Here is a 27,327-nt window from a genome sequence, read left to right as displayed (position 1 = left end):
TGCAACCTAGCTAACCAAACCTAATTGACCTAATCCGACCAACCTAACCAAACTAACCCAACCCAAGTAACTAACCAACCAACTAACGCACTGTTAGTCTAGCACAACGAACCTTAGAGGCTAAGGTTTGCAGGGCGGCGAGGATGGGTGCAGGCGGGTGGAGTGGCCGGCGCACGGTCAACGGGTAAGCTCTTGGCTAAGCTCTTGACAGAACACCAGACGGAATGGGCTGGACAAAATGGTTGGACGGAATGGGACGGAACGGCTTGGGCTCCGCTCTAGTCAGCAAGCCATAGGGGATGGGGTCAGCGGGTGGCGAGACTGGTGTGTGATTTCCGTTAGTTGTGGAACGGAACTGGAAGGGCTTTTGGTTCGGTCGATGGGCCAACAGCTCTTCAACGCAGCCAATAGAAGCATGCGATAAACGGAGGGCAGAGGGCAGGTTAGAGGCACTGGAGGGCAGACCAAGGTGCGTCACCCCTGCTCACAAAACCATTCGCTGACGGCCAGGGGTGAATGGGGAAGCAAAGGTGCCAAAGTTGTGCTGTGACACCAATGTAGAAAAGGGGGTAGGGACAGATTTGGAGAAAGGGGGATAGACTAGCAGAAGGGGGAGAGAGATAGGGGAAGAAGGGAGGAGAAGGGGTAGGAGAGAGAGAATGAGGTAGGAAAGAGAGAGGGAGAGAATGAGAGGGAGTAGGGAAGAGAGAGAGTGAGAGCGTAGGCAGGAAGGAGGAAGGGAGAGTAGATAGGATTAGATGTCACATAAAAAAGGTACGTAGTAGGGGGTGGATGGGGAATTATATAGTCCCTCCACATGTACAATAGACATGTTTTGGTACATAAAATGATTCTGGAATTTATGCAAGGTGACCAGCTTTGGGCTGCTATGATGCGTCATCTGCTTTCACATTTGACCACATGCTTTTGGCCATTGGCAGCCCACTCAATGGCATTTTCTTCTGGGATATATTAATGGCAGGGTTAAGGGATGCCCCTTTGTCTCCCGAATGTTTTTGGATTGGAAAGAAATACTCTGTCATCTTAAATGGCATGTTCACGACTTTCAGGAAATTCCATGCATATTGAGAGTTTGCATTGGTCAAAGGTGTCTGATCGTCCGCTGCCTTATGGGAGCCTAGACAACTCTTGTTTTATTTCCTTCAAATCGATTCAGTTTGGGGGACATGGGGTTCATGCTGATGGTACTTTACTATCTTTTCCTTCAGCAGCCAGACAATATGGTTTGGGGCTGCATTATCGACCTCTCTGGCATTATCTTTCTCAAATGCTTTAAAGTTTCCTAGCGGTGCCAAAGTTAGAGCAGACCTACTGCCTTACGGATTGGACTGTACATTGCTAGGTTCAGGCACTAATATCACGGTTGCTAGTCTGTATAAGTTCTTGATGCCTCTACCTTGAATTTCAGGTCCAACAAACCAGGTTTGGTCTATGCATTGTAATGCAAAATGGTGCTGATAAAGATTGCGACAGCTTTGGAGTTGCAAACTTCCTCTTCGTCAATAGGTTTTCTTGTGGCGAATGATGCTTGGAGTTGTTCCATTTGGTCAACTCCTGTCACTTGGACACATTACTCCTGCTGTTTGTCATAGTTGTTGTTACTGGGGACTCTGGACTCTGTGGAAGGACAGAAATCATAGTCTCTTTCGTGACCCACTGTTTTATATTTTTTCCGGTTGTCACTACGACAATCTTTTTATGATTGTTTGTATGTCGTTTTGTCTTATAATGATATTTTCCGATGCTGAATTGCACGTATCCCCCCCGACCCCTGCAGTTATCTACACAGCCTTCGGTTCAGCCCTTTGTACAACCCTCCGTCCAGGCAGACGTGGTGCAGACGCCAGTACCTGCTTCATTCGTACCTGCAAAATCTGTATAGATTTCCCCGCCCATACAGCCCGTACAGGCTCCCGAAACATCTTTTGTTTTTTTTGCTTCCTCTGTTCCTCCTGCTCGAGTCTTCATTCGACGGAAGCACGGTGCTTTGCCTTCTTCATCCTCTTTCAAATTGGCAAAGCTTGATCTCGCAGATGGCCCTTATTCTTCCCTACAGCTGGATCTTCTGCGTCAGTTATGCTCAGCCTCTGTCACAGATGTTCCTTCATCAGGTTTCCCGTTTGTTTGCTCTTTGGATTCTGCCCTTCTGGTTTTAGATCTTCGACAGGCTCAGTAGTTTGGAGTCTGTCTCTACTTCATGGGCAAGGTTCTTTCTGCTGCTCAACTTCGTCGTTGGGCTGAAGCTGCAATGGGTTCGGATTATATTTCATCCTTTGTCTTTCTAGGCAAAGGATTTTATTATGCCCACGTTTCTTCGACTGATGTGGTGGAGCGGCTAGTCAGTCGTGCTGGTGTTCCTGGGGCTGGTTTCTTTGCTTATGTGATGCCCTGGGATCCACTTTTCAATCCTTCTGCTACCCTTCTGACTCACTGTCTGGTTTGGATTACTCTCAAAGCGCTGCCTGTGCCTCTTCTTCAACATCTTCCAACTCTTGCAGCTTTTTTGGGAAGGCCTCTTCATGTTCCGAGATAGGAGTTCTTGCAAGCTTCCCGTGATGCTCGCCTTTGTGTTTTGTGGGATATGACGCAGCCCGTGCCATCTACTCTAGATCTTGATTTGGGATTTGCCCATCCGATGCGCATCAGGCTGCATTTTGCATCTTTTCCCACTGCATGTTATCGATGCCGACAGGTTGGTCATTTTGCACGTGATTGCCCTTCTACATCCAGGCCCATTCCTCCTGCTCCTTCAGCTGTCAAGGTTACTCTCCCTTCTCCTCCGGTTTCTGCTATGGCTTCTTTGGAGAAGCCTTCTACTGCTGCGAAGCACTACTGGAGGAAGGTAGATAAATCACAGGCAAATCTTCCTCTTGCTGAAGAAGCTCAGGATTGCACCCTTGTTGAGCACCATCAGTCTCCTTCTACTTAGGATATGGATGTACCCCTTGCAGAGGGGATTTTACAGCATGATATGCATGCTGTCTCTCAGGATGCTGCCCTTGCTCTTACGCAGATTGATCCTCAGAATGAAGCTCAAATGCTAAGTCCTGCTTTATTAGATGCAGCTTTTTCGTCGGAAGATACAGATGTTGATTTATCCTCTTTGCCTTTGATGCATGTTCCAGAGTTTTCTTCTGTCCGGGATGCAGAAGTATATTTTTTACCGGAATCTTTTCATCCCATGTTACAACAAGTTTTTGACCCTGTGATTCAGAAATTTCGGGTACCAGCCTATATCAAGAAGAATCACAAGGGCAAAAAACAGCTTGTTTTATTGATGGTGTGGTTTCATCACTGCATCAGTTTCTACAGAGCAACAATTTGAAGTTGGAGGATGCTGTGTTTGATCCTCCTCCAGCTTGATATGTAACTTTTTACTTGGTTGCCTCATGACTTTTGCTCTGAGGTTTTACTTGTAAATTTTTTCCTTTGTACTTATTGGTGGGTTTTTACCTCTTTTGAGGTTTCCCACACAAAAATATAAGATTTCACTTTTAAAAAAAAAATGGTGCGTTGCCCTATCAGCTAGATTTAGATTTAGATGCTCGTTTGGGAGAGACTAAAATGAAATTGTTTAGACTTCACAAGCAGTTGTAGCTTGAATGAAGAGATTTGGACTACTTTTTTATTAGCTTTCTTCTTTAGTGCTAGCCTTCGTCATGGCTGAGTTTTCCCTTCACCTCCGGAGTGCCGACAGAAACTCAGTACGAAGACTTTGTATAAATGGATGCTCAAGTATGTGTGGGTTTGTGGATTTGTAAGTGTGAGAGCATACTTTTATACTATGGTCGACACCCACTGTTGGGCATTGATGACGTCAGTGGGGATGTCGTAGTAGCTAGTCCCTGCTATGCGTGATGGAGTTTATGGTTTTCAATCCTATGAGTGACTCTCGTGAGATTGAAACTGCACTATGTTGTGTTATTAGAGGATGAGTTTGGGAATGTTCCTGGATTCATCTAGGTATGTGTGTGTGTGTTTTCTAATGAATAATGCTTCTTACAAAAGTGTGTGTGTGTGTGTATGCGTGTGCGCACGCGCGTATGTGTGTGTGTGTGTGTGATCTTCCATGTTCTACTTTTTTCGTATTTCTCTCAGGCAATCTGAAAGCGGCCTTAGTAAACTAGGAGACTGTAACTAAGTTAGCATCCACACTATTCACAACCCGATTGCATAATTTCCAGCCACTTCCATTAATTAAACATCACTTAGAAACAACTTTGAAAACATTGAAAGGGAGCATAGAGTGCCCCTACTGAGAAAGCAAATGCAAGAGACGCAGATTGACCCCAAATGCTTTGGCACCCCTTTCGGTATTTATTTGATTCCTCTGACCATGGAAAAATGCTTTTACAACAAGGGCTCACTCCCTTGCACTGTGCTTCAGTGGAAAATCCATTGTCTAAGTCAATACCTGGCTTCAAACTGCATCCAATCCCTAGTGCACACTACTACCCATCTGCCAAGGCAAGGCTAAGGCATTTTCCCACTGTTTGTGTCCACTGCAAAGCTGTCCAGGCATTCCACAAGGCATCCACCTTGCTACACAGGGTTTGGCAGTCCCACAAGCCAATGTCCAGCCTCTCCAGACCACATTGCATCAACACAGATGTCAAACTGCACACGTGACCTCCAAACAGGAAGTAAATCCACACATTGCCCCTCTAGCACCAATCTAGGCACTCCCTCTGTAGCTGGGTGTCTGTCAAGTCTGAGTGGCCAAGGGGGAACTTCCAACAACAAAAGAGCAACAACAAGCTTCCAAAATGACAAAATGGAAATCAAACAAGGGTCAGAATGATTGTACCCACTGTCCTTGGAAGAGGGGTGAGCTCTACCCTCGCACCTATCCCCTGTCCAGGCCCCCAACGGTGTACAGTGACGCTCGGCCACTGTAACATGCAATGGCTATCTGATCGTTTAATCATAGCAAGACCTTCTTTAAACCTTTAGGGAGGCATCGTATTTATACACCACAGAGAGGAGAGAGAAAGAGATAAAGGATAGAGTAATGGAGACGACAACCGATTGGGTCCTTGTACCCACTGAGGGCAATACAGGGGAGAGTTTGCTTTTAACTTGGAGAACTTCGAAATACAAATAAACTCTTCAAGAGCGCATGAAACGCTAGTCTGAAGAGACACTCTGACCTCGTGAACCAACCCAAAACCTGAGCAACAGACCAGCCACTGACCAAGGCCTCAATGCTGTCCACACGGTCACTGTGCAAGGCTAAGGATGAGGCTTGTGCTGTCCACGGGCATGCAGGGTTTACTGTGTGAGTGAGAGAGGTGAAAGGAAAGATGTAAGGACTGAGATATGGAGCTGAGAAACTGAGAGAAAGCCGAGATGTGGAGTGGAGAAAGAGAGCTGAAAAGGAGCTGCTGTAAACTATAAAAGAAAGGTGCAAAGAGCTGATCTAACAGAACTCAAACCTCCCTCTGTTTGCTGCTTTAAACCCTGGCTAAAGTGCTGCGTGAACACCCTCCAAAGATGGCCGATCTGAACTGCTAAGGATCTGCTGCTGTTGAGGGCCAGATTTGGGGTGGACAGGGGCTGCTCTTAGGGTAAGAGGGGAGCTGCACTGAAGCTGGAGGAGAGGCTGAAGACTGAATGCCTGAAAGGGCCCCAAGGAGTCCTTTATATAAGGCTGATTAGGCTGTCCAATCACCCTTTGACTGGTCAGCCTTTGACTTTGACAAATCAACCTTTGACCAGTCAAGTGTTGACCGGATAACATTTGACCAGTCAACTTTTGATCGGGCAGCCTTTGACCAGTCAACCTTTGACTGGGCAGCCTTTGACCAGTCAACCTTTGCTGGCTGCCTAGACTTGGCCTTTAAGAATGCCTCCTAACTATCAACTAGGCTGAACCTAACTATCCCAACTAATTCTCGAGGCAGTTTGGTTGCATAAGCTACTTTATGATATGCATCAGTCTACAGATGGGCCAGTTGTCATTTATTGTGACAACATGAGCAGTATACACTTGGCAAATAACCCAGTCTATCATGCTAGAACAAAGCACATTGAGGTGCATTATCACTATGTGCGGGAGAAGGTTCTAGTAGGTTTTATTGATCTAGTTTATGTCAGCATAGAGGATCAGGTAGCTGACATATTCACGAAGGCATTGGGCGTAGAGAAGCTGCGCAAGTTTAGAGACCTGCAGTAGGTATAAGTTATTTACGACTGATGCTAAGGCTAGGAGACTGACCTACGTAGCTCATGCATGATTGTCTCTGGATTGAGGGATCACAATGGGGTCACGGCATACGACAAAATCACCTATAAAGCGATCTACGAAGCACTTGTCGATGTAGCTAGTGTGTCGCAATGCACCCAAGTGCAAGGGTGCATGTGACATTCCCTCCTTCTTAACTTGGTGGTATCTGCATCGCTTTCAAGTAGTCCGCCAAAACTTGTGGAAACTCTTCGAAAAAACTTTCATCTAACCATACGCCTCATGGGTGCCTCGATCGCGGAACTTGGTATAGAACTCCCGGATACGGCGTCCTGACCCATGCTTCCATTTATGGAGAAGAAAATGCTCTGGCTCTATTATTTCAACTTCGTCAATGACTTCAGGTTGTGGCTTGTTTGAAACCTCGTTAAGGGTAGGTCCAATGTAGGGCTTCAACCATGCGACATAAAACACATTGTGCTTAGTCCAACTATTAGGTAATCGGAGCTTCATCAAGACAATCTTTACTTGATAATCTGAAGATAAACCCAATCACCGTTCTTATATTTAACATCCTGGCTGGACTTGTTGGCTTGGCGCGCGTATGCTACTTGGGCTTTTTTGACAAGGCGGTCTTTAACTGATTCTCGAAGAGAATCACTTACCAAAAGATGCTTCATATGGAGTGCGACCAATACTCAATGAATAAGTGTCATTAAGGATGGCATGCACAAGTGGAAGAAACTGCTCCCACTTTGACTGTGTATCATGACAATACGCTTTAAGCACGTCGAACGCCAGCCCATGATACAATTCGGTCTGTCCATTGGATTGCGGATAAAAGCGCTGGACATCTGCAACTTGGTACCGAATTATTGAACAAAGCCCTCCAGAAATGAGAGGTAAGCTTTGAATCCCTGTCAGATGTAATGGTTTGTGGCAACCCTCCAATATGATACTAATATCGGATGAACAAGCGTGCTACATCTTCTGCGCTGGCCGTATGCTTGCAAGGAATAAGCATGCAAAACTTACTAAAACGGTCAATAATAGTTAAGCATTGTGTGTTGCGCATACCTGTTGATGCCGGAAGAGGCCTCACGAAATCTATGGCTATGTCTTGGAAAGGACCATCTGGAATAGGCAAAGGGATAAGTAAACCAGCTGCTTTCTTGTGGGATGCCTTGACTTTGTGACAGATTTGACACTGCTGCACATAATGGTAAACATTCTTCTGCATCTTTGGCCAATAAAAGTAGCGCTCTAGCTTCTCTAATGTACCATATTGATGCCTCGATGGCCACCTGCAAGGGAATCGTGAGCATCATGGAGAAGTGCTTGTCTTTTGTCTTTAAGCACACATAACCTATTTTTGTAGAAGAGCCAACCATTTGCACTGAATAATGGTCGGGATTGAGGGTGGTGACTAAGTGGAACTGAGTGCGAAACTTTGCTGAATTTGCATATTGTGCCTTCATACTGTTAAGGTCCTTCCCTTGTATCTCGAGCACAGTGGCCTTCTGAATGGCTTGAATGGAGCCCTCCCGACTCAGAGCATCGGCAACGGGGTTGTTCTTGCTAGGGACATACTCAATCATACTCCGAACTGCTGAAAGATCTAACTCCATCTTTGTTGCCGATCACTCTACTGTGAACTTGGCATTGTCTGAAGCCACTTAAGAGCTTGCTGATTTGTCTTTACTAGAGCCTTCTTCTGATCTGTGAGGATGACCTCCTCCTTACCTTCAAAGACCACCGCTAGAACGTCGTTCAAAGCAAGTCAAATTGAATTGGTTAGCTGAGGCTGGTGTTGGCGAGGTTGGAAGAGCTATCACAGAGGTGACGGTAGAAGTTAGTGCCGTTGCTGCCTTTTCAGCCAGCTACTTCGTACAATCTTTCTTCCCATGCTCGACAATATGATGGCAAGGGAAACATCGATGTTCTTGGTGGTACCACTTATGTTCGTCGGGCTGTAAGTAACCTCGTGTAACACCCGCTTTAGCTTTTTGGTCTGGAGTCATCTTGGGCTTGGACTCCTTCTGACCAGAGGACTGGCCGTCTTTCTTATGATACTGGTTGTCCTTTTGATCACCTTTACCGCTAGGTTTGAGGACTGCTGCGGGACTTTGGTATTCTTCTACACCTGCTTGGGCTTTCCCCCATGCAGCATTCTTGATTCTGAGCGAGGGTCAGTGCACACTCGTAAGAGCGGGTCAAGGTTCCGTACTGGGAAATGGATGTTGGAGTCCAATCCTTGATGAATTGCTTCAGCTTGTTTTCACCCGACACCCCCAATTGCGCTAGCGTGATGACCTTGTTATTGTAAGACAACACAGGCACACCATTCTGGGAGAGATGACGAGAGAACTCATCTTCCAAGTTAAGCATATACTAGGGTGACAGAAAACAAGCTTTCAGGTTGGCAACAAACGTAGCCCAAACGAAATTCGTGACATGCGTGCTAGGGTCAGTATGGTTACTGGCCCAATGCTGCCACCAACTAACCACCTCACCTGTGAGATGAGGGGTTGCAAGGTGGACTTTGTCTTGTTCATCCTGAATGTGTGCTAAAGGAAAATGAGCCACAAATTGATGAATGAACTGCAATATAGCTGAGTGGTCACACTTACCGTCATAATTGACGAAGTTCGGGGTGGACCGGGTTAGAGGAGTAACCTCAACTGATGTGGAGGCTGGTGTGGCTATCGGAACTGCCGCGCTCAAACTTGCTTGCATAGTAGCCAACATTTGTTTGTGTTGGAGCAGCATTGCCTCTCGGTCAAGACGTTGCTAGAGACGTTTCTGTGCGTCGATTTTGCCTCTTCATGTTTGCGTTCTTCATGCATAACCAAGAGCAGTTTTTCAAAATCTGAGATGTCTTTGACTGATCCAGGCTCATACTCCACTTTTCTTCAAGCTGCTTCTTTGGTTCGTCAAACTCTCTTCGTCTGTCTTCCAGCTGCCAAGAATTTTTTCGAGCTGAGCCAAGAGTAGTTGGTTCTGCTCCATAAGCTTTTGCATCATCTTAGGGCTTAGCGGAAGCGTACTTTGCTGAGGAACTTTGTCTTTTAAGGTGTTGGATTCATCTCTCCTTTCTTGTTCCATGGTGCTTGGATGTGTGATCTTTCCAGATCTCAACACAACCATACACTTGTGGTAGTCAAGCTGGATTACAGACCGAAGCTCTGATACCAATGTAACATGCAACGGTTATGTGATCGTTTAATCACAGCAAGACCTTCTTTAAACCCTTAGCGAGGCATCGTATTTATACACCACAAAGAGGAGAGAGAGAGAGTAATGGAGACGACAACCGATTGAGTCCCTGTACCCACTGAGGGCCCCATCCCCCAATATAGGGGAGAACTTGCTTTTAACTTGTAGAACTTCGAAATACAAATAACACTCTTCAAGAGTGCATGAAATGCTACTATGAAGAGAGACTCTGACCTAGTGAACTTGTTGGGGTAAAGGCACATTGCCAACCCTTCATTAAAAGATAGGACACCTATGACTGTCTTAAGACAGTCATAGGGTAAACCTAATCCTAATAAAACACAAGTGAGTTTGTGGTGTGGCTCATCATTCCTACACACCCGCACTTGAGTGTCTCTCTCTCACTCTCTTCCTCTTGCTCTCTTCCCCCCTTCAACTGGTATCAGAGCCTCCACTCCACTCCCTAGCCTACCCAACCCTTTCCGTACGGACGTACGGACAGCGCCGTACGACCGTACGTCATCCGTACAGTCGTACGGACAGACTGTGGCGGCGCATTTCGCCTGCAGGGCAGCAGACCAGGGCGCAGGCGGCACAGCAAATCAGGGTGAAGGCGGGCTGCAGGGCGACAGCGCGGGCGCGGGCTGGGGCGTGGTCACGGGCGCGGGCGTGGGCGTGGGCTGTGGCGTGGGCATGGGCGGCGACGCGGGTCGCGGGCCTCCTTGCACAGCAGCTGCTAGTTGTAGCTCGAGGCGCCGCATCAAGCAAGCAGCCAGCAGCTGCATAGCAGCTGCTACTAGCTGCTAAGCCTCTCGAGGTATCGCGCAGCTGGATCTCCTTTGACGTGCGTGTGTGCGCGTAGAGAGCCAGGCAAGTACAGCATTCGATTTTTCGCTGCAAAGACTCGACAGATTTTTTTTTGGGGGAAGCGTGCCTACTGCAGGGACAGAAAGTGCAGCAGGTACTCTGCAGGTACAGAAAAGTACAGCAGGCACACAAATTTTTTTTTGGAGAGGAATAGTGCTGAAGCACTCTGTTTTGTGCGTGGTACATGCATGTACGCGCAGTACATGAAGCGTTCCTGATGCATTCCTGAAGCATTTCAGCTGTATACTGTGCATTTGTTGAGGTACAGCAGGTACTCTCGTGTCCCTCACGCTTGAGGTGACTTGTGCCACAGTGGTGGTGTTTGCGCAGTTACTTGTCTTTCAGGAAGGTCAGATGCTTGTTTTGCAGAAACTTCTATGCATTTACTGAGTGCAATTCTCAGTTTTGGGTGACCATTTCAAAGGGCTTTTGCCTGGACGTGTTTGCAGTATATGCCTTGAGGCAGTGTGTAGCCAGGGAGCACACATTTGCTTTGTTTCCGCAGTGCATTTGGTGACATTTGTTGCAGGTCACATTCTTTGTACGCACTTTGAAAATCTCAGTTGAGCCATGCTTGGTCAGGGCGCATCGAGTTTACTGGGTCCCTAACTGCCCATCGTTGACAGTGCTCAAAAGATTTTCTTCTTGGTGTTTGTACGTTGTGATTTGTGTTGTTACTGAGTACACAGGGGCAGTCTATGCATTGCACATTGTCAGGTAAAAGTGTCAGAGAGATTTTCATATTGCATGCTACCTCAGTGTTAAGGTGTTCTCCACTTGATTCAGGTGTCAGATCAAGGGGCTTTTGCCCAGACTTTGTTTGATAGCACTTGGGTTACCGACAGAGATCTTCAGATGCATTTTCTCCCCTTGGTATAAGGGTGATTGCTTGGGATTTATCCCATTTACTGTTGCAGGTTTTGTGACAGGCTGAAGTGTCATTTTTTTTTTTTTGGGGTGTTTGCCAAGTGGTTTCTGCAATTTAACTCAGTGCAATACCTCATCTGAGGTGGGAGAAGTGATCAGTATAGTCAGTACAGCAGTGTTTACAGCAGTGTTTGTGGTTTGTCAGATGATTATGCACTGTTAAGCACTTGTTGAGCAGCTGCAGCAGTCTGAAATTACTGTTTTTATGCCTCTTTGAGCACAGTACAGTGTGTCAGAAGGTACAGTATTTGCAGGGTCATTTACTGTTTTGCTGCAGATTTTCCTGACAGTAAAAACAGCACCATTGAGAGTGCTTCTGGCTCTTGAATAGAGCAGGTTTTTCTGAGAAATCAGAATTTTTATTCAGTCTTTTTACTTCCAGGGAGTCAGGTACTTTCCTCATCTGATATGGCATCAGGGGGAAGTGATTCTTCAATTCTGAACATAAAGAAACTGGAAGGAGCACACAACTATGCATTATGGGCAGAACAGTGCTTGAATGTACTTCTGTTAAAGAAGATTGCTAAGCCCATAAGGGTGAAGGGTGTCAAGCCATCTGACATGGCAGCTGATGACTGGGAAGAGCTTGATTTGTCCGCGAGGGCAGCTATCATGCTCACTATTTCAGACACTCTTGTGCTCAATGTACAGGCTGAAAAGACCTCTTATGGTCTATGGCAAAGACTAGAAGAATTGTATGCCCAAAAGAGCTCAGCCAGTAAGGTTTATTGGCTGAAGAAGCTGGTCGATCTTCGCATGAAGGAAGGTACAGCTATGACCTCACACTTGAGTGAGTTCAATGCCATTTTTACACAGCTGATTGCACAGGGGTTGAACCTTGATGAGGAGTTCAAGGCTACTTTCTTGCTGTGTACCCTCCCCGAGAGTTGGGACACTTTCAAGACCACCCTGTCAAACTCGAATGCCACTCTTATTTATGCTGATGTAGAGAGCTCTCTCCTTATGGAGGAGATGAGCAGGAAGAATAATGCGGGCAGCAAGTCTTCAAATGCTTTGCAGGTACAGGACAGAGGCAGGACTCAGCAGAAGGGGAGATCTGCTAGTAAGTCCAAATCCCGCAGTCAGTCCCGTGGCAAAAAGGACATTGAATGCTTTTATTGTGGCAAGAAGGGACATGTGAAGTCTAAGTGCTTCAAGTTCATACGGGATCAGAAAGCCAAGAAGGATGAAACAAAGGATGCAGGAAATGCAAGCAAAGGCAAAGGCAAGGCCAAGGCAGATGACTTGGATGCAGTGAATGTTGCAGCAGAGGACAGTGACAGTGACATACATGATGTTTTATGCTCTTCTGCTGTAATAGCACATGCTTTGGTTATTGATGGCCATGACATGCACACCTGGCTCTTGGATTCAGGTGCCTCTTTTCATGTTACTCCTCATAGGGAGTGGTTTACTTCCTACACAGGTACTCATGGAGTTGTTCATCTTGGGAACAACTATGCATGTCAGATTGCAGGGATTGGCAGTATACAGATAGTATTTCCTGATGGACAGTCATTTATGCTTGATGGTGTTCGCCATGTGCCGCAAATCAAGAAAAATCTGATTAGCACTGGCTTATTGGATGACAGTGGTTACCACACCACATTTGGGGATTCCAAATGGGTGATTACTGATGGCCAGACTGTAGTGGTTGAGGGTTTTAAGAGTGATACCTTGTACCCTCTTTATGTTTCCAGTGTGGGTAATCATGTTGTTGCCATAACCGAGCTGCCAAAGGTTTCATTGTGGCATAGCCGGTTGGGACACATGTCTGTTAAAGGAATGCAAGAACTGTCACGTTTGGGTTATCTGCCGCCTCTCTCTTTTTCAGATTTGCCTACTTGTGATCATTGTATATTTGGCAAGCACTCTGTCACTCCTCATAAGAGGAGAACTCCCCAGAATAGAGCACCACTTGATCTAGTGCACACTGATTTGTGTGAGATGCCACAGTTATCACTAGGGGGTGCAAAATATTTTATTACTTTCATTGATGATGCCACACGTAAGGTGTGGGTCTATTTCTTGAAGCATAAGGGAGATGCCTTAGATGCTTTCAAGAAGTTTGTTGCTCAGGTTGAGAATCGGACAGGACGCAGGCTGAAATGCCTCAGGTCCGATAATGGGGGTGAGTATTTGTCACATGCTTTTGTGCAGTTTTGCCAAGCTAAGGGCATCAAATAGGAACTCACAGCCCCTCATAATGCATCTCAAAATGGTGCAAGTGAGCGTATGAATCGAACTATTCAGGAGAAGGTTCGATGTATGTTGTCTTATGCTGCATTACCCCATGGCTTTTGGGCAGAAGCCGTGCAAACAGCAGTTCACATTATTAACAGGTCGCCAAACAAGGCTTTGGAGTTGAAAGTGCCAAAAGAGGTGTGGTCTGGCAAGCCACCTTCATATAAGCACTTACGTGTATTTGGCTGCGAGTGCTTTGCTCATGTACGCAAAGAGCTACGTACCAAACTGGATCCAAAGTTTATCAGATGCATCTTTATGGGTTATGGTGATGAAGGTGAAATGGGGTATAGGTTATGGGATCCCGTTAAACGGAAGATTATACGCAGCAATGATGTCATCTTTAAAGAAGATAGTGTACACAAGGAACCCGTGCAACCTGTGGAATACAGGAGGGTTATTTATGATGATGTTGGACAGCAAAGAATGCCCATTTATATGCAGCAGCAGGCTGCTGCAGATCACCCTGTTCAAGAGGGTATACAGGCTGAAAATCAGCCAGATAATTTTGCCAATGATGCACCACTGGATGTGCCAACAGATGGGGCTGTAGAACAGCCAGATATGGTGGTACAGCCACCCGTCATGCATGAAGAACAGGCTGGACAGCAGCCTAATCCGGAACATTTTGTTAGGAGGAGCACCCGTGCACAACGGCCTCCTGCCAGGTTTGTTCCAGGAGCCAATAATGTGGCTGATTTTATTATGCTGACAGATTGTGGTGAGCCTTCCAGCTTCAAGGAAGCTATGGGAAGAACAGAGAAAAAGAAGTGGGAGAAAGCCATGCAGTCAGAAATGGACTCCCTACTTCAGAATGATACATGGGACTTTGTGCAGTTACCTGCAGGCAGAAAGGTTTTGCCATGCAAGTGGGTTTACAAAGTCAAAGTGGATTCAAATGCTTTACCTCGGTATAAGGCCAGATTGGTTGCCAAGGGATTTAAGCAGGAAAAGGGCATTGACTTTGATGAGATCTTTTCCCCTGTAGTCAAGATGACTACTTTGAGAGCAGTGTTAGCTCTTGTTGCTCATGACGACATGGATTCATGTCAGATGGATGTGAAGACAACCTTTCTTCACGGAGATCTTCATGATGAGATCTATATGAGTCAGCCAGAGGGATATGCTGTTAAACGGAAAGAGCAGCTTGTGTGTAAGCTCAAGAGGAGCTTGTATGGACTCAAGCAGGCGCCAAGGGAATGGTACAAGAAGTTTGATGCCTTCATGCAGTCCCAAGGGTATCATCGGTGTGAGACCGATCATTGCTTGTACACCAAACGGGCAAAGGATGGCAGTTTGATGCTACTCATTCTATATGTGGATGACATGCTTATTGCCAGTAAATCTCAGCATGAGATTAGTGCTTTGAAGAAACAACTGCATAAGTCTTTTGACATGAAAGACTTGGGTGATGCAAATCATATTCTTGGCATGCGTATTACTCGTGACAGGTCCAAGGGACTTTTGTTTCTGTCACAGAAAGAGTACATTGACAAAGTACTACAGAGGTTTAAAATGGAGGGGGGAAGTCCATTAGTACCCCGTTGCCTCCACATTTAAAACTCAGCAGTAAGGACAGCCCCAGATCAGATGATGATAAGGCTGAAATGGCCAAGGTTCCGTATGCATCTGCAGTTGGATCTTTGATGTATGCCATGGTTGCCACTCGTCCGGATATTGCTTTTGCGGTGGGAGTCATCAGCAGGTATATGGCAAATCCAGGCAAGCGGCATTGGGAAGCAGTGAAAGGTGTCTTGAGGTATCTCAAGGGTACCAAAGACTTGTGCATATGCTATGGTAGGAAAGATGCATTGGTGCATGGTTTTACAGATTCAGACTATGCAGGGAATGCAGATAACCGGAAGTCTACTACCGGTTATATTTTCACATTTGCAGGAGGTGCTATATCATGGGTGTCTCGGTTGCAGAAATGCGTTGCACTGTCAACCACAGAAGCTGAATATGTTGCAGCCACTTAGGCCTGCAAGGAAGCAATATGGCTTACTCGGCTGGTGGGAGATTTGGGCATTACAGGAGATATGCCAGTTTTGCATTGTGATAGTCAGAGTGCTATCATGTTGGCAAAGAATCCGGTCTTTCATCAGAAGACCAAGCACATAGAAGTGAAATATCATTTCATCAGGGAGGTACTGGAAGACAAGCGACTTGAGCTTGTGAAAGTGCATACTGATGATAATCCTGCAGATTTGCTCACTAAGAGCCTGCCTACAGAGCGGTTTGCACATTGCCGCCACATCATGGGATTAGGATGAGACCATTCTTACCTTATGGTCTTGTATACAGTAACTGTATATTGCTGTAATTTTTATTCTTTTCTCCCCTTTAGGCACATTGGCCTTTAGGTGGGAGGTTGTTGGGGTAAAGGCACATTGCCAACCCTTCATTAAAAGATAGGACACCTATGACTGTCTTAAGACAGTCATAGGGTAAACCTAATCCTAATAAAACACAAGTGAGTTTGTGGTGTGGCTCATCATTCCTACACACCCGCACTTGAGTGTCTCTCTCTCACTCTCTTCCTCTTGCTCTCTTCCCCCCTTCAGAACTGACCCAAAACCTGAGCAACAGACCAGCCACTGACCAAGGCCTCAATGCTGTCCACACGGGTGATGTAGACCACTCTGCAAGGCTAAGGATGAGGCTTGTGCTGTCCACGGGCATGCAGGGTTACTGCAAGAGTGAGAGAGGTGAACGGAAAGATGTAAGGACTGAGATATGGAGCTGAGAAACTGAGAGAAAGCCGAGATGTGGAGTGGAGAAAGAGACCTGAAAAAGAGCTTCTGTAAATTGTAAAAGAAAACTGCAAAGAGCTGATCAAACAGAACTCAAACCTCCCTCTGCTTGCTGCTCCAAACCCTGGCTAAAGTGCTGCGTGAACACCCTCCAAAGATGGCTGATCTGAACTGCTAAAGATCTGCTGCTGTTGAGGGCCAGATTTGGGGTGCATGGGGGTTGCTCTTAGGGTAAGAGGGGAGCGGCACTGAAGCTGGAGGAGAGGCTGAAGACTGAATGCCTGAAAGGGCCCCAAGGAGTCCTTTGTATAAGGCTGGTTAGGCTGTCCAATCACCCTTTGACTGGTCAGCCCTTGACTTTGACAAATCAACCTTTGACCAGTTAAGTGTTGACCAGACAGGGTTTGACCAGTCAACCTTTGATCGGACCGCCTTTGACCTGTCAACCTTTGACTGGGCAGCCTTTTACCGGGCAGCCTTTGACGAGTCAACCTTTGCTGGCTGCCTAGAACTGGCCTTTAAGAATGCCTCCTAACTACCAACCTAGGCTGAACCTAACTATCTTGAGTAGTTCTCCAGTAGGTACAAGTTATTTACAACCGATCCTAAGGCTAGGAGATTGACCTATGTAGCTCGTGCATGACTGTCCCTTATTCTTACAAGGAGGAATGTGTGTGTGTGTGTGTGTCTCTCTCTTTTTGTAGCCATTTTTGGCATCTTAGCGGTATTACGATGAGGCCACCTAGCTGGCGCATCGTTGATGATGTATTTTCCTTTCGGATGATTTTGTGTCCCATAGGCCATGTATGGCCTTCCGTGGACCTTTAATAAAATTTCTTTCTTTCTTTCTTTCTCTCTATATATATATATATATATCGTAAGATTAGATATATTCTAGTCTTATGAATGTGTTGGGTGAGTCCATGTCCTCTACCGTAAATCCATGATACCAAGGGAAAAGGTACACCAAATGTGGGCCTAGGAAAATAGGGCTCCTCTCCACGAGAGCCAACAGAGCAGTATCTAGGGAGCCAAGCTAGAGGAGAAACACGCCTCGTCTGTAAATGGTGACCTTCTAGATGTGGTTGCCATCTGATGCCAAGTTGGCGTGGATCCGGTCCCTAATCTGTCTCCTTGAGGGAGTGAGGCCAACTATCCTGCCCACCATTTCCTTGTCCTGTAGTAGATTCATTGCTTGCTGTACCTGTTGTTGTCAGCTGGCGATAGGAGAACTTTGACGGCTGGGGGAGTCGAGGGTGCTGCCATAGAGCCCCTCTGGCCAGACCAAAGATCACCAAGAGTTCCAATCACCAAAGATAAGCAAAAACTGCACTGCCCACTAAGCTAAGAAAAGTTGGCAAACCAGAAAAAAGGAGGAGAGGAAAGAAGGGAAGGCTCTAGATAGGGACAGCTTGTGCACGTCCCTAGAAAGAGCAAGAGAAGAGCTCCCACGATTGAGAGGAAAACCGCCAAGAGCCCGCCACCGTTGAAGGGGAAGTACTGGCTGAATCTTTGTCAAGAGATGTAAAGGCTTGTATGAGATTCAGCAGGGGAAGGACATGCTGAAGGGGAGGACAGCCCTGAAGTACTTCCAAGCTAGCTGTCACCCTTGAAAGGGACTTGTAAGACCACCACATGAGATTGCCTTGGCTGGCTGGTCACTCAACGCCAGCCCAAAGATGGAGGGCTGGTTGTTTGGTTTCGAATTGGTGCCCAACGAGCCACCTAAGGTAGGTGTATCGAAGCAATGGTGGAGATCATGTGAAAGGTGAAGGGCTGCCCAGCCGCTACAGGGTGCGCCAAATAAAGAGGAGGGGGGGTCGCTTAGCTGCACCCCCTCGCCTTGCTGTTGCAAGATTTCTCTCCACCCGTACGCTGGGATGGGGGCTGGAGTGCCGTACCACGAGCGGGAGGGGGGGTCACGAGATAGCACGCCCCCCTCCTTGTTGTCACGGGGCTGCGCACTGCGTGTGCCACGGGCTGTAGGCTTGAGGAGAGGATCAAGGGAGGGTTGGGAGGGGGGGCGGGGATGCAGCTCGTAGGTAGAAGCTGTGAGAAGTGCAGTGGAAATGAACGAGAGAGAGAGAGAGAGAGAGAGAGAGAGAGAGAGCACGCCTCACATACACACACTAAGAAGGAGAGAAAGGCATAGGAGAATTGCAAGTGATCTTTGGAGAAAACCCTGCTACAACTGGGGAAAACCTCGAAAACAACAGGCTGGTCGAGAGCTTGGAACACACAGCTCAACAACCAAAGGAAGGGAGCACAAGGGAGTGGATGAACTGCTCCACTACGCTGCTCCACAGGTGCAAGATTGGGTTGGCTCTGCTCCTTTGCCAGGCCCCGGAATGGGCTGATATGCTGCTCCACAAGATGGAAACAAATGAGGGGAGGGGCCCCCTATAAATAGGGTCAGCCCCTGCCTCATACAACTGACCAGCAGGGCGGCTCATGGCCGACCCCCTGCCCTAGGCCACCGACCAGCATAGAGGGTGGGCCGACCCACCTCTGCCCTCTAGGGGGCCGACCCCCTCTACTCTGGGATCCGCAACTGGAAAGGCTGCCACGCAGCCATATAGAGGCTGCTGAGTGGCCGCAGGCTGGACCACCTCAGCAAAGCACGCCTCTGCTGGGGCCTGCCAAACCAACCTGCCAGTCAGATATGCTGCCCAAAGGACTGCCAACAAGGCCACCTCTCCTTGTCTACCAAGGTCGCCTCCATAGCTAGCCACCATGGCATACATACGGCCCGTACTAGGCTGGATCTGAGCTGCCCTGGTCTGCTCCTACTCTATCCTCATGGAGGGCGGGCACACCCACAACAATGCCCTTTCTCTGGACTAGCCTAGCCTCATGGGGGGCGTGCACACCCACAAGCACTGGCCCTCTCTCACTAAGGTGACATCAGGAGATGTTGGCCTCTAATAGAAGCAACCTTGGGGACCAGGGTATGGACAATTTTTAACACCCCCTGTCAATAATTAGATGGTGGTTGACCTCCATGCGCTCTATGAGATGCTCCATCTACCCTATGGGTGGGAAAGCGACCTCATAAGCACATGTAAAGTATTCTTTGCTTTCAAGCAATAGACGAGCTCGACCTTTGACTTAATCAGCTCCTTGGTAAATGGTGCTGAACGTCAATGTGCTCCATCTGTACGTGAAACACAGGTTCCTCAAGGCTCACACATAATGCAACATCTACAACAAGATGCGAGTTTGTCCACCTCAAAATATGGACAACATGACAATCATCTAGTGCGACCAATGTTGCTTCGAGCTCTTCTTCCATTGAAGAAGTAGCAACCCTATGCCACGAGATCCCTTGATTTAACTTTTAGCTACCCCTATAGTAGAATATGGGTTCTAGAAATCTCAGTAACTCCTAGTGTTCACTCCACTGTGCACACAAGTATAGAAAGAAGGACAACACTTAGACCTAATGATGATTATTTTTACATCTGAGGAATTTTCATCAATGACAATATACCTTATATGTTATGTTATATCTGACAATGGCTATCAATGAAATTATGAAGGTTCTACATCATAGACTTATCCGTTAGGTGATGATTGGCTTTATTTCTATCGTTAATCAATGCTTACTTAGTTTATTTGAGAAGCCATAGAAAGACTAGGCCATCATAAAAAAGAACCGATTTTGCCCATTGGTTTTGCAAGGTGTATCCTTGTTGCTAGCTATGTTTGCATGCCATTCTTGTACGTACACTCCCTCTCGATGCTCTTCAAGAGTGGGAGAAGCTGGTGGGCTTAGTTTTGAACTTCATGCGCGATATGTTTTGTGTCTGGCTTCTCCATCCTAGGTCATCATCGAAAGAGCTGATTTTGTGATCAATATCCGCTAGTTTTGCAAGCATTGTTCTTGTTACTAGCAATGTTTGCATGCCATTCTTGTATGTACACTCCCTCTGGGTGCTCTCCAAAGCTGTGAGAGGGTAGTGGGCTCAGTTTTGAAATTTATTGTTTAATGTGATGAATGCTTTCGTATGTAAGTATGCCAACTGATATTGTTTTCAAATAATTTGTGCTATAGGTTGTCATTCTTTGGCTCTTTAGATTCCTTCGTTAATCCTCCCATATAATAAAGAATATTGTTTTCATCTTCACCAACAATTTTGTGAATATTTTTATCTAAGCTTTGTAACTTTTGCTGTATAAAGAATTTTGGGATTTTATTATTTGGCTACCTTTTTATGATGTGGTGGCAATTGAGTGAAAATTTTATATGTGAATTCTGCAGATACAACTGCATAAGTATTTTCAACTAAAGACACCATCAGCTAACTTCATGCGTTCAAATGGGCAAGTGCAGGCTTGCTCCCCTCCCATGACTCAGATCCTTGACAGGCTAAGAGCGTTTGGGGAATTCGAGGTAAGTTCTTTCAAGACAAATTCGCTATTTCAACTTCTTTATTTGGACTACTTTTTGCACCTTGTTTCACGTCAGCATTATTCATTTGCTTTGTCCCTTCTAACTTATGTGTGTCAATGTTGAGGTTGAAATGATAAATGCGAAATGTGTGAAGGCATAAATAAAATCTTAACACAATGTGACTAGGAAAAGAATTGTATGCTTGGTGATATCGTCCAACTCTATTGGTCCCCTATCCCTTCTTGTTTGTTTGAAAGAAAGGCTAAAATGCAAGCAAGCTTGTTTTTTGTACTGTGTGCTTTTGATTGTTCTCGCAGTAGCCATCAAGTGATGGACGGTGGGTTGCACCTGGTGATTGTCATCCAGGAATTACGATCAATTTTGCCGATGTTTTCCACCCCCGTCCTTTATTAGTAGTGAGGGACAAGGATCATGTCTTCCTTACCAGGTATGCACATGAATTGCACCTTAAGGATTTTGCCGATGTTTCTCCACCCCCATCCTTTAAAGTAGTGAGGGACAAGGATCATGTCTTCCTTACCAGGTATGCACATGAATTGCACCTTAAGGAATCTGGCAAGTGGTGCCACAACTGTGGCAGTTAACTATTCCAAGGCTTAGTATCATATTTTGTAGAGCCAAAACTTGAATTTGAGACCTTTTGCCAATAATTTGGTGGGTTTTGTCATTTGAACTTTCTAATTACTTAATTATGAACTAGAAATTAAAGTTGTAGAATATCTTGAATATCTTGCTTAAGAAAACATAAAACCCCACTACTAATGCTGATCCAGGAATTGACTCTTCATTTCAGTTATAGATTTACCCGAGTATCTTGGGATTGTGAGGGCCATTTTCTCCTAGCATGAACAATGTAAAGGGTGGTAGGATCCACTTAAATACAGCATACAGAGTAAATAGACAATTAAATATGCACCACAAAACAAATCACAGGGGAGCTAGAGCGCTCCTACTCAGAAACAAGACACCGATTGGCCCCAAACGTTGGTGCCCCTTGCGGTATTTATTTAACATTCATTTGAAGCCAAGCGGCTGATTACAAAGGTCTCTGGGAAGCTGCACCACATGCAAACCAACGCCCGCAGACTCCCCGTCAGCCCATCCTGTAATTCCTTGCTCAACTTCAAACGGTGAACAGCATCCAATCACTAGACAATCCTATATCCTCAGCCAACCAAAGTATGCAACAGAGACCCCAATAGCATCCATTGTCTGAACCACTCCTGCAATCGCACATCCAAGTGCCCAACCAGCCAAACACGGCTGAACAACTGCAAGACAAAGCCCTCAACAGCTGAACTCTGGTGCAATCAAACAAACAACCAAACTCTTCCCAGCGAGTTTCTTCAATCTATAGCCTCCCTGGCCACTGCCCAACAGCATAAATGAACCCTTCTTCGTGAGGAAAGAAACCCAAACGCAATAACTAGCCAACAACCAATCAGGAAACGGCAAAAACAGGCAAAGACAAGCCTTCTTCTACCCGGAATCCACAAAAGAAAGGTCACCCTGGCTGGAAAACCCTAGATCCTGTGGAGATAAGTTGGTTCCGCCCTGGCATAGCCCAGAAGCAGCCTAGAATAGAACACCCATGCTTGGAAAGATACCAAAACCAGCCACAACACCCAGAAAGCTCCAGAAAATCAGGTCTAAATCTCCTGCAGAGCCTGAAAGCCTGAAAAAAGCAAGTTGCAGTTCACCCGGAGCAGCTTGGTTAGGTCCAGAACTCCTGGAACAGCCCTAGAACCAATCACAGGCACCTGGAACAGCCTGGAAGATCCAAAAGCAAATCGCAAACTAGAACAGACACCCTGGCAGAAACTGCTACCTGCAATAAACTCCTGGATCAATTGCGATTTGCTCTGCCAGGCCCTGGATCACCTGGAACTGGCCCCTAGGTAAAAACGAAGTTCCCTGCTGGCAGGCTCTGAAACACCTGAAAGTGATGATTTGGCTCATCTAGAACTGAATTGGCCAACTGCATAGGGCTTCCTCCCCCTTTTAAAGCCCTAGGCTCCAAAAATCAGTGTTTTTTAATTGCACCACTCTTTTGGCCCCTAAAAGCAGTTTTTTAATTGCACCACTCTTTTGGCCCCCGTGTTTCACACATTGGCTTTAGGAATTAATTGCCTAGTAACTAGGCGCACATTCACTATTTACAAGGGCCCACTAGGAATTTTAATTCCCCAAGTCCCGCCCCATGGCCGGACCCTAGCGTCCCAGAGGCTCAAGGCAGTCACGTGCAAATTACGGGAGTCGCAAATGAAAAGTCCCAAAATTTCACGTCCTCGTGACATTTTGGCTCTGGACTAGCCCTATATATTTCAGTTAGTTTGGCAGAGAGATCCAGGGTTTATTCGAGTGCCTTGCTGGAGGTTTTGTAGACACCCTGAGCAAGTTTTCCCATTGTTTGGTGGAGATATATATTTGAGTTTTCTCTCATCTCTATGCTGTCTATTCTGAGTATGGTTTGCATCATTGTGATCATTTGTTAGTGTTTGTACTTGGAGCAGAAGGATCCGGAGGTGTGAGTGATTCCATGCTCCTATTTTCGACATGGTAGCAGAGCAAGGTTTCCAGCTCTAGGTAAGAAAGGAGTTCCTTTACACGAAGGCGGCTCTGATTCGCGGCTCTGATTCGACAAGAGCAGAGTGGATGAGTGCAGTAGTAGAGGTTCTCACACACAGTTCAGACTGAAAGCTAGCCCTTACATATTGGAGCAGATCTTTGTGCCTACCTACAGCCAGTAGGAGAGCACACGTCTGTAGGAGGGTGCTGTCCAAGGTCCTCACACTACGGATGGTCACTGAAGCTCACTACACAAGACAAGGAGTGCAAGGGCAGAAGTAGGAGCAGTGTTCGTGCTCACCATAGAGCATCTAGTGCAGGGGACTGCTGTGATCGCTGGTGAAGCTTTCTATGAAAGTGTTCAGCTTGGATTTGTGCAATATATTCTACTACTTTTTTAAAACTGTTCTACCTCTTCTGGTGACGCTTTCTATGAAAGTGTTCGGCTTAGATTCATGCAATATATTCTGCTACATTGTTGTCTATCTCTTGAGTTTGGTGCTTGCGAATTCTATCTTGTGGACATATAAAGTTGAAGGCTTTGAATTCCCTTCTGTCTACACGTTGTGTGGAGAAACTGACCAAGGGTCTTGGTTTTTCTAACATGGTATCAAAGCCACAGCTGTGTGACGGTGTTATACTTGGAAGTGAGATCTAAGAGACTAGGGTTTTGTTGGAGATGAGATCTGAAGCCAGGGTGTGTATGCCTTGGTGATCGAGCTACCCAATAGGGGGTGTGACGGTGGTGTGCTTGGAAGTGAGATCTAAGAGACTAGGGTTTTGTTGGAGGTGAGATCTGAAACCAAGGGGTGTATGCCTTGGTGACCGAGCTACCGAGGAGGTGAGATTTGGAGCTAGAGGGTGTATGCCTTGGTGATCGAGCGGCTGCTAGTATCACGATACTTCTTTCTATCTTAAGTGGTGCATTGTCATATCAGCTTGATTTAGATGCTCGTCTGGGAGAGACTAAAATGAAATCGTTTAGTCTTCACAAGCAGTTGTAGCTTGAATGAAGAGATTTTGGACTACTTTTTGATTAGCCTTCTCCTTTAATGCTAGCCTTAGTCATGGCTGAGTTTGCTCTTCACCTTCGGAATGCCGACAGGAACTTAGTACAAAGACTTCGTATAAATGGATGCTCAAGTATGTGTCGGTGTGTGAATTCATATGTGTGAGAGCATATGTTTATACTATGGTCTACACCCACTATTGGGCGTTGATGATGTTAGTGGGGATGTCATAGTAGCTAGTCCCTGCTATGCGTGGAGTTTATGGTTTTCAACCGTATGAGTGACTGTCATGAGATTGAAACTACACTGTGTTGTGTTTTTAGAAGATGGGCTTGGGCATGTTCCTGGATTCATCTAGATATATATCCCCAATAATAGATCGACTTTGATGATTGAAAGAGGAAGGTGACTTCTATTCAGTAAGGTGTGATAAGAAGGTTTGTGTGTGTGTAAGAATTCCCTTTGAAGTAAAATCTCATAGGTGTAGATGGTGACCCACATCCGAATGCAAACCAACCTCTTGATCTGAAAGTCACATGGTTGCACGTGGATTGTGCAATAGTTGAAGGGCGAGATCCAAACCATAGGATCAAGAGGATGCAATAAGAAAGATAATTCATCTAGCAGATTCAGATGACGTAAAAGAATGGATGCAAAAAGATGCTGATGCATTAGCAATGATCATCCAGACAACTATAGATTCGGTGCTTCCGCACATTCAATTGGTGGAGACTTGGCCTGAGGCATGGACGATCCTGTAAGACTTGTACGATCGTGCTGAACTGTTAAAACATGGTGTGTGCTAGGAGAGGACAGTGGAAGAAACATGGAGGATGAAGGTGGAGCAGTATCATGAGGAAGAATATAGCAACACACTCGACTCAATGCGGAGATTGAGCAACTTAGTCATGATAGAATGGCCTATAACTAGGCTCTTAATAAAATGTAGTGACATCATCCATGGGCTTACAAGAGAGCATCCTAGATCCTATAATCACTCCTACTTGATTCTCATCATTACACCAAGCTTGCTCGCACATCATGCATCACCTTACACAAACACAGACTATAGCATACTCTATCACAACTCTAGGACATACACAAACACACGTGCACAAGTACACATATTGGTCTATATCCTTTTGTACTCTGATAAGGCTTGTCTTCCAGCACTCCTCAAGCGTTATCCTAATATAAACCTCCATGGATTAATCTATCCCTATGACATAGTTTGACTAGAGTGTAGTGACTAGTATAGTCCTTGGAGTAGGATTGGTTTACACGTAGGGATTGCCTCATATTGTGTCAAGAATGCTTATGGTTTCTTATGCCAGTATTTCTGGTCACAGATGAATCCAATGCTATAAGCTCTCAGACCAGCTATGGGATCCTCTTTTGTAAGGACAATATAATGGATTCGAGTATTACATCCATTTTGAACTCTATATTTGGGCAGGGCACCCAATCACAAGACACACAATTAAACATTTATTTCTTTCATTTTGGGTTTTTCTCGGGCAGAGTACCTGACACACATAAGACAATAACATGTCCTATGGCTCTATGGCTGTGTAAAATTTTTGGACACCACCGCATGGGCTCCATATGGCCTATCTTCATAGTTCCGTATGACCACCTTGAAATGACTATCCCTCATTATGGCGCCATAACATTAGGCTTTGCATGGTCGACCAACATATCATCTTCATTTCCTTGTGATCATGCTTGTGGTGCTTTATGACCACACTCCTTTTAGGTGAAATACCGCAATGCCAAATTTACGTTCAAGGATCTAATTTTCACAGAAGCTTTCTGATCACAAGCGCAGGATTTCTCAAACTGTACATTATGTGCAGCGATCTGAAATTTCCCCGGAAAATTGTTTTGGAGCCATAAGACAGCTCGTTTGGGCACACAAGAATTCTTCTCATTACTAGAAAATAAATCGTATAATCTTCGATTGACCTCCAGAGCTTCCAAAAACTATTGGCATCTGACTGTTGTAGGCTGAACAAGAGTGGCAGGGTCACCCCGTAACAGTCCAAAGTAATAAGTACGAACTTTTAAAGTAAAACACCTGCAATCTGCCTTTGTGCCCACAAGCGATAGCTTAGCAGGTCTGGATGATTAAGACCAGGGGTATTGTCACCGCAGGAGCCAAGTCTCAGAGAACTTGTTGGACATGTTCCAAATGAGATTCCAAGAAGGCGCTGTTTGACATGAGGATCTAACGTATTGCTGGGTGACAGGACAGCACATTCAAAAATGGGCTTGATTTATGATTGAAGAAGCAGATCATGCGATGAGAGGTTGAACAAGAAATCGGAAGCAGCGTGTTCATAGGTGATGGCCAGATCTAGAAAATGGTGGGCTTCTTGAGCAAGTAGGCAGACTCTTTTTTGGGTGACACCCTTCCAAAAAGGGGATGAGTTCGTTGGGCTGTCAATAAGAGGCATACATGATCAATGAGGAACCACCAACTGGATAAAACAAGGCTGAGCAAAATGAGGCCAAGAGGTCAACATGCAGATCTGTAGCTTCCCTCACAATGTTTCCATCGCTTTTAGCAATCCAACCTGCACTTGTAGAATCGGAGCAAGGCTGCTGCTGCTCATCTCCTCCCTCCTCCCTCGCCTCCCCTCCACCCCTTCTCCGCCTCTTCTCCCTTCCCGCGTCTTTCTCCCCCTCTCCTTCACCCGTCCTCCCCTCCTCCTTTTGTTGGTGATGTTGCTCATAAGCCGCGGATTCCCTTAGTTAGTTCTGGGGAAGCCCTTTGGTGCTGGCCATGTACAGTGTAAACTCGCCTCTTCCAGGTGGTGTTTCTTGGGAAGCAGCCAGAGCTGCTCTTAGCTCGACATTGGGCTGGGACTAGACCTCATGAGCCTTTGGAGCAGCTGCAAACCAGCCCCCTTTTTCCTTTTCTGAGTTTCTTGGAGTTCTAAGCAATCGGCTCGTGGCTCCTTGAGACCCTTTTTTAAAGGGCCCTCCCTCCTTTGTACCCAGTTTTTAGTGGTGGGTAGTAGCTCCCTGCTTCTCCTCTGGCTGGTTTTGCCTTTTCCTTTTCCTCCTTCCCCACAGCGATGATTTTTTTGCTTTGTTTTGGAGAAGAGAAACCTTGGTGGT

At 46.0% G+C, this 27,327-nt stretch overlaps 1 protein-coding gene across 4 annotated transcripts in view; it reads left to right on the top strand.

Moving 5' to 3' along the window:
- LOC147892238 (inositol hexakisphosphate and diphosphoinositol-pentakisphosphate kinase VIP2-like) overlaps positions 1–27,327 on the top strand; it is a 248,985-nt gene that overhangs the window by 20,918 nt on the left and 200,740 nt on the right. For 2 of the 4 annotated variants that reach the window (XM_087388899.1, XM_087388902.1), the window contains exon 2: positions 20,474–20,605. In XM_087388899.1, coding sequence (XP_087245025.1) covers positions 20,474–20,605 — 132 coding nt within the window. Of the gene's footprint in view, positions 1–20,473; positions 20,606–21,132; positions 21,150–27,327 lie in introns of those variants that run through there. The other 2 variants (XM_087388900.1, XM_087388901.1) reach the window with 2 other exon arrangements.

This window comes from Dipteris shenzhenensis, chromosome 17 (assembly GCF_047967505.1).
Source record: "Dipteris shenzhenensis isolate YYH24624 ecotype China chromosome 17, Dip_SZ_1.0, whole genome shotgun sequence".
In the NCBI taxonomy this organism is placed as follows: Eukaryota; Viridiplantae; Streptophyta; class Polypodiopsida; order Gleicheniales; family Dipteridaceae; genus Dipteris; species Dipteris shenzhenensis.
Note: the sequence above shows the minus strand (reverse complement) of the source record. Positions and strands in the feature narration are given on the sequence as shown.